Consider the following 20,469-nt stretch of genomic DNA (forward strand, 5'->3'; position numbering starts at 1 on the left):
GATGCTCTTCCTGTTGAGAATGAGAATGGATTGGGGATGCTTAATATCCAGTTCAGGTGGCACACACAGACTTGAACACACCTACACAGACACTCACACAAAAATGGACGGAGAGCAAAAGGGTGACAGTAGTTGTTCATCTTCTCCTCCCTACCTCCTGACTTTATCCATTCTCTCGCTTCTCTCTTACTCTGCTTTCTGTTAATTTCACTCTAAAGCAAACATTCCACAACAACACTTCTATTTTGTCAAAACACCACTTTTCTTTTGTTATTTATCGTGTTTTTGTTACAAAACATGTACAGGCTGTTTAGAACAACAACAAAAATACAATATCCAATTTATATGCAATTTCTTATGTTTAATAATCAGCAATTCATTAGGTGAATCCTCTTGGAGTTTCTCTTTCTTCTGATTGTTCCAAGTCCACTGTCCCAAATACAGTCCATCTGGGTGTTGGTGTGGGGGGCGGGGGTTGGAGGGCAAGGTACAAATAAATACATAGGGCAGGATGTCAAGAAATTAAAACAATTTTGATTATTTCTAAATCCAGATAATAGTAAGTAGAAAGTAAGGTGTCCATCATGGTTTCTCTCAGTTTCATCATGTTGCATATATATATAATTTTATATATATATATGTATGTCCTAAGTTCATTTTTTTGGATTCAATAAAAAAATGTTTAACAGTTGTCCACAGAATATAGCGTAATTGTTTCAGATATATTTGCTCCTTGTCACGGTTCAGTTCATGCGTTAATTCTCCACGGTGGCAAATAGCGGAAGCTGTATTGTACAGTATACTTGTGTGCAACTTGACAAACCCGCACATCCAAGCACACGTAATCACACATACACGCACACATGCGCACGCACACATACAAAAACGCACACAAAAGGCCAACTGGTCTTTCTATAGTGTTGCCACAGTCCTCGTCTCCCCCTTAATCACATATAGCGTCCAGTGGGGGTTACTTAGGTTTGACCGGCCATTTTGAAACCACAAATCTCCCAAAAAATGTGTAAGAAAGCCACAAAAAAAGGTGTGTGGACAAACAAAAATAATACACAGTTGATGAGCAGGTGATCCCAATCTGTGGAGCTATCCTGAGTCACTTCAGGTCAGGGTGAAGAGTTCATCTGGTGACCTATTGAGGATTCAGCAGCCAAAACAAGTGTCCAAAATGTGGCTGCCCTACTTGGACCTTTCTGACCTCTGTCATCTTCTTGACCTTCGACCTCAGCCCATCATATATCCTCTTCCACCACCTCACCCTTCTCCAGCAAGTGCCCTTTTAGATAACACACCTTCAATATGAAGATGGAGAACGACACACACGTGCACAGTAAAACAACTTCTATCAGGGAAAGGATAGTCCTCCATCTCCTGTGGGCTCCGAAACACCTCTGTTTTTTTTTGTTTAGTTTTATGTTTTGTTCACTTATTTATACCAGGGTGTTCATTCTTTACTATATATTACGTCCATCAAAGCTGGGTTGAGAGGTCACGGGGAGGGGCTCTTGCGTGAGGATCAGAGTGTGACATTTCAGTTACAGGGCTAAGGCCGACCTCACTAAAACACACATGCATGCAAACGTCAACCCACACCAGAGCTGGTGAGGCACGCATGGGATATAAGGGGGTTAACTCTTCTTCCTCTCGAATACACACAAATTCTGATTGGATGGAAAAAGAAACTATGACGAATAACAAAAAAGCAGGAACAGGTAATGGAAGTGGTAGTGTAATAAAGAAAAAACAAAATAGTCAGAGGCACTGCAAGCCAGTTTCATAGCGTCTAATTGGCAGAGATGGGTCAGGCAGCGAGGGTTTCCAATAGCTCTCTCTGGCACAGTTCCTCCCCATTTTCCTGTCTGGCTGTCCTTCGACTGCATCTGTCTGTGGGTCCTGTCGCTCACACCTGGACAGGAAGTGTTTGGTTCATCTGTAGTCTCATGTCCTGAATGCTACCGAGAATCTTCTTTTGATGGCCGGCCAACGTTACCCCTATCCGCAGCAAGTCCCTGTGGAGTGAGAAGAAAGGAGAAGAAAAATGAGAACAGGTGGCTCAGTCATAAAAAAAATAAAAGTAGACAAACATCACATGTCTGAAGATGAAGTGCAACATTCACTTTTCAGCCACAAGTAAACACACACTGTACCAGGTGGGACAGCACTTTGTCAATCCCCCATAAAATGGCTTCCAGAGGGTATGTCAACAAAATGTGAAAACTCATCCAGCTATAGTTAATGGTGATCTTAATGCAACATACTTCTGTTGCCTGGCAGGTGGGCAAGAGGAGTGGAGTCAAGGGGCCATAATGTGATGGTTAATGATTAAAGAGCAAACTAAGCTACTGTTCGGCAGCTGGCAGACTTCACAGCGTCCACGCCAGCCTGCCACTTAGCTACAGAAACAGGGAAGTAGAAAATCCTCTTTTTTTTGTATACTTGACAGATTACTCAGTAAGGAGCCTGTCATTCATACTTCTGTGTCAGTATATCAGCTTTAACTTGGCCACTGTTACACAACATTCCTCAGTGCTTAAAAATATCCAAGCAAATAAGACTAGAAAGTGTAAATGAGTCTTTTAGTCAGCAGTGATCTTTAGAGTAGAGACCTTAACCTCGGGTTGAGGGTGCAGTGGGAAAATATGAACACTGTTGACATACAGTGGACATTACTACACCCTTAAAAAGGCCAGGGAAAGCGCACCTGCTCTGGCCGTCATTAGTCAGACGGCATAATCTAATCATCATGGCCATGTTGGTTTAACGCTGTACAATTATATCACGAGAACCTCTCTTTTCCGCTTGCTTGTTTGATTTCCCAAGTCGATAGCTGAAGAGAAAGCGGACGGCGTCTGGAGCAGCGATTAGCTGACTGTTGGGGCTCTGCCACAGTCTGCGTCCTCTCCGTTCAGTCATACACACACTCAGACACACACAAATACTGGATAATCTAATATTACATGCAGGCACCATACACTCTGCTTGTCTAAATGACTTTGTGGCCCCATCCATTTTAGTACAATTAACTCATGAGCAAACGCGCACATGCATGTAGTAGCACACACACACACACACACACACACACACACACACACACATCCACACTGCACATCCATCCTCTCCAAAGCCAAATAAGGGCACGTTACCACAATTTCACAGAAATAAATAGTGTTTCTTTTTGTTTTTTCATATTTCGCCATCCCCATCAGTGTAGCGATGGAGGATGAAATGATAATAAATGGGCAACATTAGAGGAATTACTGGCCATTAAGGGCAACAGAGAGCCCCAGTACACCGCACCTGTCAGCCTGTCCAAATTGAAACAAATTACCCCCACCTCCGTTGCCTATTATGCAGCTAATGAGGATAATTTATTTATCATTATAATCCTAATTAATTTATTTGATCATCACTAGCCTTCAATTTCCATGACTTCCATTACATCATTTCCTGTTTGTACACGCGGCAGAAGGTGGGTGACCCGTCAAGGTAAACTGGAGATCGTAGTTAAGTAAGCAGCGACGGGTGTTTGGTTAAACATTGTACTACACTGTTAAATTGTGTATTTGTCCATTGTGTGTCAGATTTGTTGGCTTCTGAAGCAGGTGATTGTTATTAATCTCCTGATTACATAAGCATCCCCGTTCTACAGTAAACCTATCCTGATTGGTCAATTGCATACCAAATTAGAGGAAAAGCGTAGAGGATCTTGTGTTTAACCCATTTTTGTACTACTTAATATCTCTCTCTCTCTCGTGTCTCTTCGCAAGTTGTGTTGCCAGTAAATGTCACATTTTCCTTTTTTCCCCCTTTTTTTAACTAGTTTTCTTTATACACTATGTGTACATAAATACTGGAACACATAACAGTATAAAAGGTGATACTGTATGTCTTCAAAGCATGATTTATCTTTATAGCACAACAAACATACTTATGAAATGTCTGCTTAATGTACCAAAGTAAAATGTGCTATTTTTTCCTTTTCTTTACGTATGTTCTTATGTATTAATTTCTTGTCTGAGCCTAATCAGAGCCCTGTTTCCACATCTTATCATGTTTAATTTAGACTATTTTTATTCCCTCAAGGTCAATCTGTACAACACTAATTTGACTCTCAAACTCAGCCCAGTCAATCACTTGAGGCCTGATTAGCTGAATCTACTCCCTCTCCACTCACTCTGCTGTCATCTGGGCCACCAGGTCAAAGGAAGCAAATCCGGCGTTGACGAAGTTATCACGGTAGCGGCTCATCTTGATGGCGTCCAGCCAGTCCCCCACAGTGGTGAAAGTGGTATAGTCTGGCACACAGCGGTCAAGCAAGGGCTGGGATACCCTACATTGGGGAGAGGGGTGGGAGGAGGGAGAAAGAGAAACAGAGAGAGAGAGAGGGTTTAGGTCGTCACTCTACTGCCTCTACCGGCCAACCTCACCCCCAAACGCCCGCCGCTGAGCGCCACCTCTCCATTTCTCCACCTCTCCTCCTCTCTTCTCCCCTCCCCTGTCCTCTTCTCCACATGTAAGGAGTTGTGTGCAGGGGGGTGGTTGGGGTGGGGGGGGGTCACTTTTATGACTGTGGAGAGACTGGCTGGAGGCTTGGGTGGTGGGTGGTGGGTGGTGGGTGGTGGATGCTGGCGCTGCAGCTGGTGAGGCAAGGTGGTATGTGTTCATAGAGCAGATGTCAAATCTGGTCTTGAATGATGACTACACACATCGAAATTTACAAGGAACCAGACCCTGGAAATATCTGTATAGCTCTCTTCCTGTTTGCTGAATCCTGTTCTTCTTGTCGCAGTGAGATGTCACTGTTGTTGTGGGGACTGACGAAACTGAAAAAAACCTTAAAATTCAATCTGAGTGGTTGTACTGAGTTGCACCACTTACTTTACAAATCAGTGGGGGGACTGTCAGGGCCCTCTAGGCACTCAGAGAGGGCCTAAGATATCCCAAAGAATAATGTTTAAAAAGTCATCAGTTGTAATTTTATTTTTGGGGAAATAAACCCTTTAAACCTGCCTATTTAGTTTGCGTTAGAATGTGAAGGGTTAAATTATTTAATTTGTGTTAGTGATAATACTCACTCTCTCTGTGCTGTTTGCTCGCTGCATTGCTAAGGATGGACTGGCTTATTAATTTTTGTTTCAGAACTAACTTTTGCAGTATTAAAAGAGAGGACACAATGAGATAGGCTGGTAGTTTACTTTTTTTCCCAACAAGGGAAGGAGGGGGTTGTCAGAGGGCCAAGGTTTAAGAGTCACGGTTCGCTACTGCATACAAATGTGGTTTGAATCTGATCTGAGAAGATTGGATTTCCTGCAGTTTTTCCTGGTCAGCTCAAATCAGATGAACATGAGCTTAACTAGTAGGTTATTAGCCATATGCTTTATAGTAAATTGTCTCAGGGTGTGTTTGAACATGTATGCATATGTTCTTCTCCAAGGTTGAATAGACAAAAAGGTAACACCATTCCACAGAGGTGGAAAAACATTCTGTGAAAATGCTTCATGACAATAAAGAACTATCTGTGGAATGTAAACACAGATGTGTGCATGGTTGACTCATGAACCTGTGTACCCTGGCAATACACGAAAGGAGTGACTCACAAACCTGTGAGAGTGTGGGTGTGAGTGTGTGTGTGTGTGTGTGTGTGTGTGTGTGTGTGTGTGTGTGTGTGTGTGTGTGTGTGTGTGTGTGTAATCCTGAAAATGTGTGTGAAAAAGTGTGTTTTGCATGTTTCTGCACACCTGTTGACAGCCCAAAAGGGCCTTTCTAAAGAAGAACCTAACCCTCTGTGCTGATCAATGCTGTAGATAGAGAGGCCACCTTGGGAGTTTTAATAAAACTGTGCTACAACTCAGAGAGAAGTGGAGCGGATGAACAAGAGAGGAGGTGGAGGTGGAGGGCTGAGGCAGGGAGGTGCGGGGAGCTGAAGGAGGAGAATCAGATGAGGGAGCAGGCAAAGAGAAAGAGTGCCACTGTCTCCCCTCCTCTCTGCTCTGTTGATCCCTGTCATCCTTTTTGATGGCATTAGATTCATTAACAATTAAAAGAGGAATGGAGAGAGAAAGAGGGAGAAAAGAGAAAAAGCATGGAGGGGGAGTTAATAACAGTGATACAGAGGCTCCATTGAGTGGTGAAGATGGAGTGATTTTTAATAAGGCCTGTGCTTCGGAGCCCAAGGCCTCGGGCTGTTGTTAACGCCAGACTCTGGCTTCTCTTAATGGAGTATTGTTAGTCCTCCTCCTCTAAAGTTTGCTTCAAAAGGGTCCAAGCCATTGCTGGCCACATGTGAGCCACAAGCAGAAACACAGCAGGAAAGTAGGGCCATATTGTATGCTAGCTAGTGAGACAGTTACAGGCCAAGCCTAAATTTAAAATCAAGGGTTGGGACTGTCATTGTTTCTCCAAAGGGTTATGTCTGTTTTTACGAAGTTTAGAGAGTGTGAATTTCTGCATTTACTTAAATAAAAACACAGAAATGACTCATGGCACTAGTGCCGGAAACCCTAACATCAACAAACCTCAGTTGCTCATTCCACTTTACACCTACAATGCAATATGCAGTCATGTCAAGTACACATAACACACACAACCAAAGGACTTTGATCCCAGACAGTGTTAGCTAACCTCCAGCCACCCTTCAATGCCGACCAGGACGGCGCTATCATCTCTCACTCCTCCCTTTTTTTTTCTTTGTCGGCAGGAGGCCACCTCTCCACTGGCCCGTTTTAAATCTCGTTAGTTGCTAATTAAAAGGCGCTCCCATCTCTTTTTTGCATCGTCTTAATCGAGCTAATTAACCGCAAGCTTAATCTTCTAAGAACGTCACTCCGGTGGCCAACCGAGACCCTGGTTTCCCCCCTGAGCCTAAACCAGGATTGTCTGTAGCCCTCCCTCAGGACAGAAAGACCCTGATGCAGGGACAGATAGGTAGGTCATCTTCCTCCCTATGGCTCCAACTCTACCACCTTCTATCCTCCAAATTCTTTCCAAGAAACAGGTTGCGGAGGAAGTTAGTGCAGCTAAATGTAGATGTGACATCATTGATTGAGCTCCCAGTTGGCGGACGAGTTGCTTTAAGGGCTGTCTATTGAGCGATGGTAATTTGGATTTGCATAATGGTCCAGGCTGCATTTGTGAGAACTAAAGAGTTGTATGGGAAGAAATGTGCACTTTACAGGAGTTAAGAGATTGTTACAGCTGAGTCAGAGTGACTCACAAACACAGTATCAACTTGGATAGGGAATTTGCAGTGGAAATCATTATTGCGGTTGCTCTGGCTCAGCTGCAAATGAAATGGCTTGGCCAGTAGTACTCTCACTGCTGAAAAGTCAAGTGACTTCATTCAATAAACTAATGCCCTATTACTGTAGTTCCTCACAAGAGCCCAGCAGGTCTCCTCAACATATGACCGAAGAAAACCATAGGAAATTTTTAGAAAGCAATCAGCACTAATATCCATGATGCGATGACCATAATGATTCTTTATTGCTCTTTATGAAGATCATTAATGCACCTAATGAAACTCAACAAGGACCTCCAGAGAAACAGCATCACAGTTAGTCTATTTCTATAATCACAGGCTTCACCGAGCATACACAAGATATGACATTTGCGTTAACTGTGATTTTGCGTTTACTTAATGTGACCAACATACTTTTATATTAGAATATCACAACTTACCCAGTAGACTGTGCGCTGTTGGTGACCACCTTGAGGCTGGCAGCATTGCGGATAAGCTTATCCAGCGTGGCCACAATCTGGGTGAATTTGGGTCGCAGGTTCCTCTCTTTGACCCAGCAGTCCAACATGAGCTGGTGCAGTGCTGTGGGGCAGTCCATGGGTGGGGGCAGTCGATAATCCTGCTCCACAGCATTTATCACCTGAGGGAAGGATGACAGAGAAATCACAATCACTTCTAATCACAGAGTACAGTGTTGAGGGAGAACAGAACACAAGGAGAGAGATGGGTCGATGAAAATAGCAAGTGAGGGAGGACAGAAGAGGATGAATGCGGGAAATGATGGAAGAGTCAGAGATAAACAGGAAAAATGCTTTAGGGAATGCATAGAAATAAGGGCCAGAGAAAGATCAGCTTTGAGTGGTAGTTGTGGGTGGGTATGTAGGGAGAGAATGGCTTTTAAACAGTGATGGCAGAAGTGGTTGAAAACTGTTTTTTTATATGTACATTTATATTTTTTAGGGCAAAATGCTACTGTTTAATACTTCATATTCCAACAGAATGCCTGTGCTTACACATTATTAAATTCAACAATATCCTCATATCAGCTTACATCTTGATTGCTCATGTCCCAGTACGGCCGCTCGCCATACGACATCACTTCCCACATGACGATGCCGTAGCTCCACACATCACTTGCCGAGGTGAACTTCCTATAGGCAATCGCCTCGGGAGCCGTCCAGCGAATGGGAATTTTCCCTCCCTGTGGATATGCGAATGAGTAGGTGAGCATGAAATACTGGAGGGATGGAGCACAAACACAGAATCACACACATACAAGAGGGAAAGAGAGGGTGAGAAAAACACAGTCTAAGGGAAGTGTTGATGCACAACACATGGGTGCATGCTGTAGAACCCAAACACACACATACACAAAAGGTTAGTAACAACACAGTTACAGAAAATGACACAAACACGTGAAGCCAGAAGAATATTTAATGTGCTACAAACTGTTTTAACATCGATATATCACCATCATAGAATCCTTTCATATAACTACCAGACAAAGTGAACTGTAGGCGAGATGATTGGTATTTCATGCCAACAGTGTCTCTCAAAGTTAAGAACACACTTCCCTATTAACACCATTGCTTCCTGTCACCAAGGGACTTCCCATTGTAACATACTCAGAAGGCTTTAGATGAGTTGCCCTGGAAGAAGAGAGCCCTTTTCCTGTTTTGATAAGTCACCAGACCAACACAAACTAGACTTATGTATACAGGCCAAAGGAGGTTGCCTATCTTTGTACTAGAGCTCATGCTCATTTATGACAATTATGCTCAATCTCAAAGGACCCTATCCTATGTGCCTTGACCTGCTTTGCCAATTTTACTTATTTGTGAGATGTGAGAGTCGGAGCGAGAATTGAGCTTACTTATCACACATTTCAGTAATTTGTCGGCTAAGTATCTTACGAAATGTCTGGAAATCTGCTACAGCTTTAATGGAAACACGCAGCAACATGTCCAGATAAAATATTTTATATAGCCACCATAACAATTCTGCCCTTTTGAGCTACTTTTGTACTGAAACATTAATTTAGCTGCAATATATATATATATATATATATATATATATATTTTAATCCATTGTTTCAACTGTTATCTTTACTACCTGCACCTGCCATCCACAGTGAGAAAGAAAGTCCCTGTCTACCCATAATGTGGTCATGTGGGAACAGACTTGATCTATTTTTTGTATACACTCATACTTGGCAATGCTATAGATTCATTTGTAAAGAGGACTAGAATTAACATAACGGTGAAGTATTGATGTTAAAATGTTACATGTAGCACCTTTAAACATTGCTTTCAAACATGAATACACACACACACACACACAAACACATACACACACTTCTACTCTGACTCACCAGGGAGCTGGTGTAGGTGGGGTCTGAAGGGTCATCCTCGAGGAAACGAGATAGGCCGAAATCAGACACCTTACACACCAGATTACTGTTGACCAAGATGTTACGGGCAGCCAGGTCTCTGTGCACGTAGTTCATGTCTGACAGGTACTTCATGCCTGCTGCGATACCACGCAGCATGCCAACCAGCTGGATCACTGTGAACTGCCCGTCATTAAGCTGGCAAAGGAAGAGAGAGAATGACAAGGATAGATTGGATTGTAGATCAAGGTTGCATGTTTAAAGGGATATATGCTTGTCTCCTTTTTACCTTTATTTGTCCTACCAGCCTTTCTTTTTTCAATGTCTCTTACAGATTGTTCTTTGCATGTTTCATGTTTCATCTCCTATCATTTCACACTGTAACTGTTTTTCTCTTTTCTACCTATCCATCCTGTATTCCTCCCTTCCCCTTTCTCTGGCAGACAATGTATGATGTGACTTTGAGGCAGTGATTCATTGTAGACTGAGCTCTTTGTAAATGTCACCAATCACCCGAATGCAGCATTTGTCAGATAACCATTGTGGGCTCTGCAGCAGAGCCTAAGAAGACCCTTTATGGCTCAGAAAAAAGTGAGATAACAAGAAGCAAGATCAAGCAGATTCTGGTGGGCTTATTTGCAAGATAGTTTTGCATTATTGATACAAATCACAGATACATGTTTTATAGGGAGTAGCTATTATTAGATGTATTGTTGTGTGTAATGTGTTTGCGTGTGCCATTTTTTTTCTTCTCACCCTTAGGAAAGAGTCTAGGGCTCCATTCTCCATGAACTCAGTCACAATCATCACTGGCCGACTCTTGGTGACCACACCTTCCAGACGGATAATGTTGGGGTGGTCGAACTGGCCCATGATGGAAGCCTCAGACAGGAAGTCTCGCCTCTGGCGGTCAGTGTAGCCCACCTTGAGAGTCTTGATGGCTACGATGATCTCCCGGCGCCCAGGTAGCTTGAGGCGACCGCGACACACCTCGCCAAACTCTCCTGCGAGAGCCCACGTGAGCCAGTCAGAGAAACGGAGAAAGAGGAATAGAAGGAGAGAGAGAGAAAGAGGGAGGGTAGAGAGGCATCAGGGAAGAGTGGAGGAGAGTGGGGGAAAAGAGGGGAGAGGGGACAGTTAACTGGTTAGAACCAAGGAGCCAGGAGGGTAGCAGGTGGGACAAGGGGAACTGCAAGAGAAGCCAGGACTCTAGGCCAGTGTCAAGGGATGGTGGTGATGGGGGAGCATACAATGACTGTGTGTTGTTAAGCTACTGATTAAAAGAAACAGCATGGTGAGTGTAAGACATGATGGCGAAATGTGAGAAGATGTAGAGTTGAAAAAAAGCGCATGTTGAAATGTAAAACAAATGGGTAAAGCAGGGTGACAGTGTTTGAGTAGCTGAGGGGGACAGAGAAGGAATGGGGCAAGGATCTAGGCGGGTGGGTGGGGGGTGGGGGGTGGGGTGCTAAGCTTCAGGGTGGCTGGAGAAGCGGGCACAGGGGGAGGAGATAGGTGGGGACAGAAGCTTGGGGGTTCTTGAGGTGGTGGATGCTTTCCGTTTAGAGTCTACACCAAGCGTGTGCAAGAACGCAAGAGAAACAAGGTGAATGGAGCGATGTGGGGGAAGTCAGGGGAGAGAGGGGTGGGGATAGAGGAATGGAGGGATGGATTGAGGAAGGGGGAGAGGAGAGGAGGGGGACAGGGAAGACAGGGTTTGAGGGTTCGTCACTTTTAAGGCGAATGCTGGGAAGCGACGGGTTTCAAGTAGTAGCCTCAGAAGTAGAAGAGCTGTCGTAGCAGTAGCAGTAGCAGTAGCAGTAGTAATGGTAGTAGCAGAAGCAGTAGTAAGGACTCCCATCTCTGACATCACGTCCTCCATTTTGGTTCAGATACAATGCTAAGAAAAACTCAACCTCAATCGGCACAGTCCTGCAGCTTTTGAGCAGAGATATTACTATCAAATATATTAAATACATAAAATATTTTACTATCTACAACATCAAGTGTTAGGGAGGGGTTCTAAAAGGTGGGGACACAACCACATACTGTAATGCCAGGACAAGGGGTTAAATATAGTGCATCCTTAAATAAAGATATTCTATAGACACTTAAAAAGAGGGCAGGGTCAGGGACGGACAATCCTGGAGAAGAAACATTTTAATATCTTATGCCCAATCTAGACGGGATAAATATTTCCGGGGGATACGGGAGATAAATATTAGCCATGCACCTTGGTAACAGGAATTGCTTTGTACAACCCCAGTCATCCTCAGGCTACTATACATAAAACAATTTAATGTAAGGTGGACATAAACTATTTGATAAGCCTGTAGGGTCAGATCGGCTTCCAATAACAACTGTATGTCGGTAACCAAGTAATGGGTTAGTATAAAATTCTTGCATTACACCTCACAGAACGCCGGTGACTGCTGAAATTTAAAAATGGGAAACTGGGAAATGCATGTGCAAATACTTAAGAGTTACATTTAAACACAGCATGTCTATCTGTACAGGACGTGAAAAAAATGGGGGGCCAATAAGTGTGCCAAAAAAACCAATAGGGATGTAATTAATACTAGAAGAGATATGAAGAAAAACCACACACATGCGCTCGGACAGGATTAACTCCCTTAGAGAAATAAATCCTGTCTGTATGGGGCTGTAGTCTTGCATTGTGCAAAATCGGCTTCAGTTTGAATCAAGAATATTTTTTAATCGTTTAGAAAAGAAATTTAGAAAGCATCTCTCTCTCTTCCAGGATTGGGCTCCATTTTAAGAACACGGGTGAAATGATAATCCACCACACATAAAGGTATTACAGCTACTCTAAATGCACATGGCATGGTAACAACATAAGGGTGCTAGGACTGTGAGTGACGCTAACTTAAAGAGGACATACTGTAGCTTGTAATACTTTAAAACATAGAGTGCTGGAGACATCTGTAATACAGGAAAGGGGTTCCTAAGAGATGGCGAGTGTGGGAGAGGAGGGAGCAAGGAGAGGGCTAGCGATGAATTGAGTGAAAGTACCGCTTGGTGTGAAGTCCTCTAACGGTATGGCCTGGAGGTGACTAGCAGTCTTCCCCCTGTAGCTCAGGAGCTTTGGTGGGTTACCTGCGCCAATGACCTCCTCGATCTTCACGCAGGAGACGTCGATCTCCTTGGCAAACTCGCGCACGGCCTCGTTGGGGTCCTCATAGGTGAAGGGGTCAATGTAGACTTTCATTCCCGGCGTTACTATAGGGGATTCAGTGGCAAGAACAGGAAAGTGAATCTATGACGTCAAACTAAATTTCAACACTATGTAAAGTTCTATAAACATATTATTTTATCAAATCAAAGTATGGATCAAAGCAAGATCATTTATTATTGTTTCACTAGATGATCAAGCCAATTGATGTTATGTGAGCTATTCTTTAGTGGTTGGGGATGCTCAGTCTTTGCTAAGTAATAATGACGGAAGTATAGGAATAATGCCGTTGGAATGTGAATAATGCAAAAAGGTGGGGCATCTCAGCAAAGAGACTTACTGTACTGCTGCAGTTTCTCTGTGTATTCCGACTCTGAACCATTTCTCTGCTTTCTGTTGAGAAACATCAAAACACAAACTGAGTCACATGGACTCCACACAGCAGGGTGCAAATACCAAAAAGGAACAAAGGCGGGAGGAGAACACAGATCCCTAATAATGTCTGCGGAGATGTAGCCACGCTACATTGTGGCTTGCGGAAAATGTTTTGCCTTTTTGCATTAGAAGCGAGGGATATAATGTAGATAAAGACTGGATCAATGCCTTGTGGTAAAATGATTCAGACTTGGGGACTGAAACATGAGTTTTAACAAAAAGATATCGTACCAATGTCTGAAGCAGCAAGTGAAAGCCATTCACTCTTGGTACCCCCAAAATGAGCAGCCGAGACAAAAGCAAATTCAAACAGCAAGCTCAGCTGTCTCGCCTTTCTCGCCCTACAGACATCACATTGTTCATTTCAATTTAATCTGCCTCTTATTTTGTCTTCATGGACTCTCTCTCTCTCTCTTGCTGTCATTCTCTCTTTCCATTTTCACCATTTCTCTTCTCTTTTTGTCGTTTACCCATAGAACCATCATCTTCCTGCACATGTCCCTTCTGCACCGTAGGGAGGGGGGGGTGGGGGGGCTGGGCACAACGAGGATGACAGAGCGAGGGGGCTGGGTTGTTGAAATTACATGTTAATGTGCTTCCTTTGTTGTCTAACCAGTAACCAGGGCAATAATACCCTACGCTGATTTGCATCTTATTTCAAATTCTAATTTGGTTCCGGAATATGCCAAAGCTCTGTGTTTTGTGTTATTACTATTTTGTCCTTCTTCTGTGGCAGTCGGAGCAGCGGCTAAGCCAAGACCCTGAGAGAGACACAATGTAGCGGTGTGAAAATAGAAGAGAGCGAAGATGCAAGAGGGAGAGGTGGGGGAGCAAGGGCGATTATTATTCAGTCTAGCGTGACCGATGCCCACGCTTGTCAGCCGATGCCTGAACTGGCTTGTGGAGTGAACCCAGTGGGTGCTAGTCAGTGGTGGGTGCCAACCATCCACACATATATACACACATGCACTGCATTTGCTGCTTGACAAATGATTGGTATAAGGATAAACGCGTGTGGTTAGAACCCAGCCGATGCAATGTCAGACTTTTTAAAAGGTGTGAGCAGCTGCTTCCATCTTCCCAGTCAATTGGGCCCAGCAGACAGGAGCGCATCTGTGTTCTTTGTGGTCGGGCAGACGCACAGTTGATTCTGAGTGTCAGGCCATGAGGACAGGCCTATCAGGCCCAACAGCTGCTCTGCCGTGCTGTGTCCAGTGAGAAAAGTAGCATTTTGGCCAAAGCTGTTTACTATTCACAGATTCAGAAGGCTAATCTGGCATTCAGTGGCCTCACAGGTGGCACAGCAATCCGCTGAGACTGTTCTGGGGTGGTGTGGAGGACATGCAAACAAAGTTGACATTTGAAGCAATCTCCGTTTGTTTTTTTCAACTTGAAGGAAAAATATTTTCCACAAACATTTCTGTAAGTCCTCGCTGTTTGAACATAAATTAGTCAGTGTAAACGTGCTTCGCCACACATGCTCTTCTTTCACGTGTTCTGACTTTTTGAGAGGCCGGTAGAGGAGTTATATTCTGACCTGAGGCAGACAAGAGCGATGACCACAACTGCAATGATGAAGACCAAGGTAGCGGTGGCTGATCCCACGATGAGTGGCAGCTGCTCCTGCCATGGCTTTGGAGGGTCAGCTTTAGGGGTTAAAGAGAAAAAGTGGTTACTTGGAGAAGTTGACAAAAACATACACCTACACTAGCTGCAATCATTTGTATAGCTAAAGACTTTGCCACTGTGTGCTCTGCTGTAGTTCTTACAAAATAGGCTTGTATGCTTCCCACGCCCACTTCAGAATTGTATGCTTACGTAGGTAACCATGCCCTTGTGTTCATAATGCTGGGTTAAGCAGAATTGAGAGCCAGCTGGGACTAATAAATGCATTTATGAAGACAGAAAGATTTATGTAAGATAGACTATTCAGTTCTTTTTCTTTGTCTGCTTAATGAGTGGGGGAGTGAGGCTGATACCTTGACTGATCGCTAGTAAATAGTAGATTTTCACCAAATCATGAGTCAGTTTCTCTACAAGGATTTCAGTATTTCTGCATGAAAAATAGGCACAGTAGCTTCTAGCTCTATAAGCATTTGAGCCTCCATTATGTTCATAAGCTTATGCACAGCCCTATTATAGAAGTATTGCTGTTAAGCCACAAATAACCCAATATATCCATGGGTAATGAAATAGGTATGGGAGTAACATACTTTGCAGGTTGGTGCTGAAGTCGGCTGGGCTGCTGTAACGACCATAACCGGCCACTGTTCGGGCACGGACCTGTATCACATAAGGCGTACCAGCCTTGAGACCTTCAATGCGGGCGTTGCTCCGTTGGGCAGTCATGGTATGGGCGATGGCCTCACCTTGATCCTGCAGAGACAAAGACAGTCAGTGATAAAACCAATACCAAATACGTAGCAGCCCCCTGTATTTTCCCACTCATCATCCCCTCTCTCTGATGCTCTACCCTCCTTTACACGCCAATCTAACCATGCAGGCCGGTGAAAAAATAATATGGAGACAAGAATGAGAGAGAGAGAAATGGAGAGAGACAGAATGTAGCCAGTGTGTAAATTCAACGGGAGGAGGACATGACAACAAACAGAGCAGATATACACTGAGTGTCTTTGTTCTCTCCCTGAGGCAGACCCAGTCACTACTCTCTGGGCCCCTGGAAATACAGAAACTTTCTAATGCATGGATTGAGAGGGGACGGAGGATAAGAGGGAGGGCAAGAGGGAGAAATGGAATTAGGGGTACAGAAAAGGGCAGAGCATAATAGAAATATGGGAAAGGATTGGGAGGAGAGAAAGAGAGAATAAGGAAGGAGGGATAGAGGGATGGGAAGAGGGGAATAAGTAGGGAAGGATCATCAAACAAGCTAAGATTGGAAATGGTGACTTGCCTCACTGCAACCATGTGTTTATCAGCAGAGGCATTGTTTTCCACATTTACAGAAACACAGATGGAACAGAGACCATGCAAGTCAATGAAATTGGATTGAATTAGAGGCGTTGACTTACATTGCTGCTTACCTTCTCATGGTACTTAATCTCATAATCCAGAATGATTCCGTTGGGTTTCTCTGGAGGCAGCCAGGACAGGCTCATGGTGCTCGCTGTGGCCGCCATCAGGTGAACTGTGGGCACTGCAGACGGAGCTACACAGGGCAAAATAAATAAAGGAAAATCCGCTTTATTTATCGTTTTCTATGTTATGTCTTTTCAAGTTCTATGCCCTTTGTATGTCCACAGAAGGCCAAATCCAAAGTCTTAGACTGTGGGCTTTGTGAAAAGCGTTGGCCAATAATTAGTATGCAGAACCATTCCCTACTAATGCTCAAATTCTCCCTCCCAGAGTCCTCTGGGAGGGAGAGGAGATGTCTAATTCTCCTGTGACAAGAGAATCAAACTGCAAAACTGATGGATAAGTCTCTGGTACATGCAGTTCCCTCTACCATACACCAACTGTAGGCAAGCTTAAGGGCAAGCACACATACAGATGAAGACTTTTCACTTTTAAATTAACTGCATCCATGCTGAACTACTTCTGCACTTTTGCTCCAAATTCTTGAAGAACTGTTTTTCTCTGTCGTTTTTCAAGATAAAAAAAATCCAATGCATTAGGCCTACAGTATGTACTGTGCATACATTGTATTGCATACAATTGCCACACTTTATAGACATCATTTATATAATGTGCACACAAATAGACATGCATGCATTGGTCCGTGGACACACACACACACACACACACACACACACACACACACACACACACACACACACACACACACACACACACACACACAAACACACAGAGGAGCATAAAACACACTGGCACTCCACCCACCTGAGCGTTTCATGCTTCTTTCACATGGGCCTATTAATGGCTAAGTTCTGTCTGCCTACCTGTCTCTCGTCCTCTTTTCTAAGTTCAGGCTTGTTCTGTATCTCTGACTCACTCCCTCTTCTTAGTCTACTCCATTGCTTTTGTTTCATAACTTCAACTGTCAATCTCCAGTCGTGCCTTCTCTTCAAAAATGAAGTTCCTCACTTTTTCCTACACTCACACAACCAGATTCTTTAATTTCCCCTATCCTCTCCAGTGCAGAACTTCATCTCCGCTCTCTCAGTCTCTCTCCCTTCCTTTTTTATCCCTAGCTTTTAGTTCTTTAATCCTCCCGCTTGCATTTCCTTTCTCCCTCTGCTGCCTGTGTATGTGGCCAGACATCCTTCTGTTTCTCTCACTCTCTCTCTTTGCTCCCTAAACCTTCCATCCCCTGCCTCCCCCCCGCATCCACCCAGGCCCACCACATCTCTCTTTCACCCCCAGAAGACAATGCTTCCTAGGCAGATCCCCTAGCCAGGGGATTAGGGGCCCTCCTCCGGTAGAAGACGTTGAAGTAACCATGGAGGTGGCCCCTGGGGCTTATCACCACGCTAGTATTTATTTTGGTTCTTAAAAGGTGAATGCACATGCAGGGATGGTCTTTGGACTACACCAGGGGATAATCTGATCACAGTTGATGCTCTCTTGCCCCCTCCTTTCCCTTCGCTTCTCTTTTTGCACTCAACTGACCCCAAGCACCCAAGAATGGACAGTAGTCCCTGTCAGCCCAGTGCCCATCCTCTTGCAAAACAATGAGTCTGTCACGAGGGGGCCTGTAGGGCCTTTGGGTCCTAGACCCACAAACAGAAGGCATTCCTAAAGCATATTTTAGGAGCAGGAGCACAAGGTTAGAGGTGAGAAGGACAAGGCCATGGAGAAAGCGAGAGACGATGGAGGGGATGGGGGAGGAGCAAGGGCTAATCCTTGGTGTTTAAGTATGCAGATATAGCAAACTTAACATAGCATCAAACACATCAAAATGGCCTAAATGAAGAGCCCTTGGAGAACCTCAACAAAGAGACCAACTCACAATAACTAGCACGTAAAGTAAGCTTAACAGCGCTGGGGGTCATTTAAGGTAAACTGAACGCACCGAAATTGCCAAATTTCAGTAAGTTATTGCAAAAATCTACTTGCCTACCCACATACCTATCTACCTATGGTAATGCAAAAGCAATGACCCTGACATTAACAGCGTACATCTCAATGTTATGAGGAACACATGCAATAGCTTATCATTACTATCCGAAATGATTCCGTACACAACGTTACATCAGCTGGGTTTCAGTCTTCTGTAAACAAAAAAATGTATCTCAGCATTGATTGCTACATTGGCCTAGTTACTGTTGTTGCTGTGGGCTGTAGGAGTGGTGGGCTGGAAGCAGTGGGCAGCTAGAATACTGAGGGTTCAACACGTTGAATACACACTGCCTCGCTATTGCTATTTGCAGCGGCGTTAGTACAGAGCATGCTGTGGGTGTGTGAAAAAGGTCCCTTTCTAAGCTCATTCAGAAGAATGTCTTCCTTCTCAATCCCCGTTCAAAGGGAAAATATGTAACACACTCCTACATACATACATACAAGAAATTGATCTTTACTTCTTAAGTGCAGAACGTATTCTCTGACATTCTTTTGTGTCTTTTTCCAGACTTTAAAAGTTGGCAGTGCCTACAAGTTCAATATTGATCTGTGACAGGTAGCCACGAGGCTGCAGTTTCACCTACCGGCCTGATTTGTGGTGATGTTCACTGCAGAGAACTGAGGTGTGTAGGGGCTCTTGTTGGAAACACCGTTGACTGCCTGGATTTCAAAGCTGTACTGTGTGTGAGCTTGTAGGTTACGGACAGCAACGCGGCGCTGGGTCAGGCCCAGGTGGCGTGGCGAGATATCGACGTTGTCGTCACAACGTGAGCACATTCCTCGCTCAGGCAGGCACTTCTTACAGATGACGTTGTAGAAGATGTCTTCACGGCCACCCAAGTCACGTGGGTCGCTCCATTCCAGCACGAGCGAGGTTTCGTTCACACTGGAGATGACACTGCGTGGTGCAGAAGGAATAGCTGCAAAAGGGAAGCACAGCGTGGATGAGATGAGGAAAATACATTTGGAATGAGAGAGAATTTAATCTCCATGCACAATAGGTGTAAATAAATTTGTTTCAGTGACAGTACAGAGACATACTGACAATAGACAGAGATGCATATTGTAAAACACAGTTTGCATTCATTATTCCATAGCTGCTAGCAACACAATTCATGACCCAAGAATGTTCCTTGTGCTGTGGTATTAGTACATTTTTCATGCATTAACTCGAACATTTTTTTTCTTTAAACATAACAACTGTCTGTTCCAAGAGCTCTTAAAAGAAAAAAAAGGACAGGAGTTCAAATTCGAATTGGATGTTCATTTCCACGGTGTGTCTGTGTGTGAAGTGCTGGGAGGGACGAGCGAGACAAACTATTGGCAGAGCCTTTGCAATTCTTATCCAATTACTGGAGCCTTATCTTTCACTGCACTGTGGGAGAACCAGCTCCCCACCCCAGCAACAGAAAAAAAGATCTTCTCTCTTCACCAGTGAATGAATTAGCTCCTACGTGTGCGTGTTTGCTCTTAGCGAAGACACTGCTACTAGAAAAATCCCTCCGCTGTCTGTCTGTAAAGGGATGGCAGCGTCGAGAACAGATAGACTGAGAGTCGGGCGGGGGAGGGGTTGGATGATAACGTTTCGGATAACGTTGAGAAAGCAAGCAGACTTGTTTGCCATCCATTTGTCGTGGAGGGAATGTACTCCTGGGGGGTTTTATCAGCCATTGAGATAAAAATAAAAAGAGGGAAGTTTGGGAGAACATTCACCACACATTACTATATATTTTTTCTGGCTATCAATACATTTGATTACTGTCTGAATATGAGGTATTTCTGTCTGGTTTTCAGAAAGGAATGCAATAACATCATTTCAGTCTCCTCTCAGCATTTAGTCAATTGAAAGCAGTCTTTACTTACTGGTACAGGGGGAGTCGGGAGAATCGGTGTCTGAGCGGTAGAAACCGTTTCGACAGGAGCAAACGCTGGATGCTCCTGAGCTGGCGCGGCTGTTGGCGGGACAGGGCAAGCAGAAGCTGTCTCCCTGTTTGGACTTGAAGGTGCCAGGGCTGCAAGCTGATGGCAAAAGAGAATGGAGAAAGATAAGTATTATAAATATTAGTGTGGATTGTACATAAAAATTTAAGGTAAAACTGTTTTTGCTACACTTATATATTATGTTTGTGCGGGTCACATTTTCCAAATGGGCAGTAGGCCACT

The 20,469-nt window shown here is 44.0% G+C and overlaps 1 protein-coding gene across 10 annotated transcripts in view; it reads right to left on the reverse strand.

Annotated features, from left to right (window-relative positions):
* Positions 1-238: 238 nt before the first annotated feature.
* The window catches only part of LOC120565382 (ephrin type-B receptor 3-like), a 58,905-nt gene continuing 38,674 nt past the window's right edge, over positions 239-20,469 (reverse strand). The window contains exons 4-16 of one of the 10 annotated variants that reach the window (XM_039811181.1): positions 20,170-20,325; positions 18,891-19,226; positions 16,311-16,435; positions 15,483-15,645; positions 14,807-14,915; positions 13,175-13,227; positions 12,759-12,881; positions 10,398-10,645; positions 9,624-9,839; positions 8,304-8,453; positions 7,693-7,892; positions 4,190-4,345; positions 239-2,024 (exon numbers count right to left, since the gene is read on the reverse strand). In XM_039811181.1, coding sequence (XP_039667115.1) covers positions 1,916-2,024; positions 4,190-4,345; positions 7,693-7,892; positions 8,304-8,453; positions 9,624-9,839; positions 10,398-10,645; positions 12,759-12,881; positions 13,175-13,227; positions 14,807-14,915; positions 15,483-15,645; positions 16,311-16,435; positions 18,891-19,226; positions 20,170-20,325 — 2,144 coding nt within the window. In that variant the 3' untranslated portion in view covers positions 239-1,915. Of the gene's footprint in view, positions 2,025-4,189; positions 4,346-7,692; positions 7,893-8,303; positions 8,454-9,623; positions 9,840-10,397; positions 10,646-12,674; positions 12,894-13,174; positions 13,228-14,806; positions 14,916-15,482; positions 15,646-16,298; positions 16,436-18,890; positions 19,227-20,169; positions 20,326-20,469 lie in introns of all 10 variants that reach the window. The other 9 variants (XM_039811173.1, XM_039811177.1, XM_039811174.1 and 6 more) reach the window with 9 other exon arrangements.

This window comes from Perca fluviatilis, chromosome 9, assembly GCF_010015445.1.
Source record: "Perca fluviatilis chromosome 9, GENO_Pfluv_1.0, whole genome shotgun sequence".
NCBI lineage: Eukaryota > Metazoa > Chordata > Actinopteri > Perciformes > Percidae > Perca > Perca fluviatilis.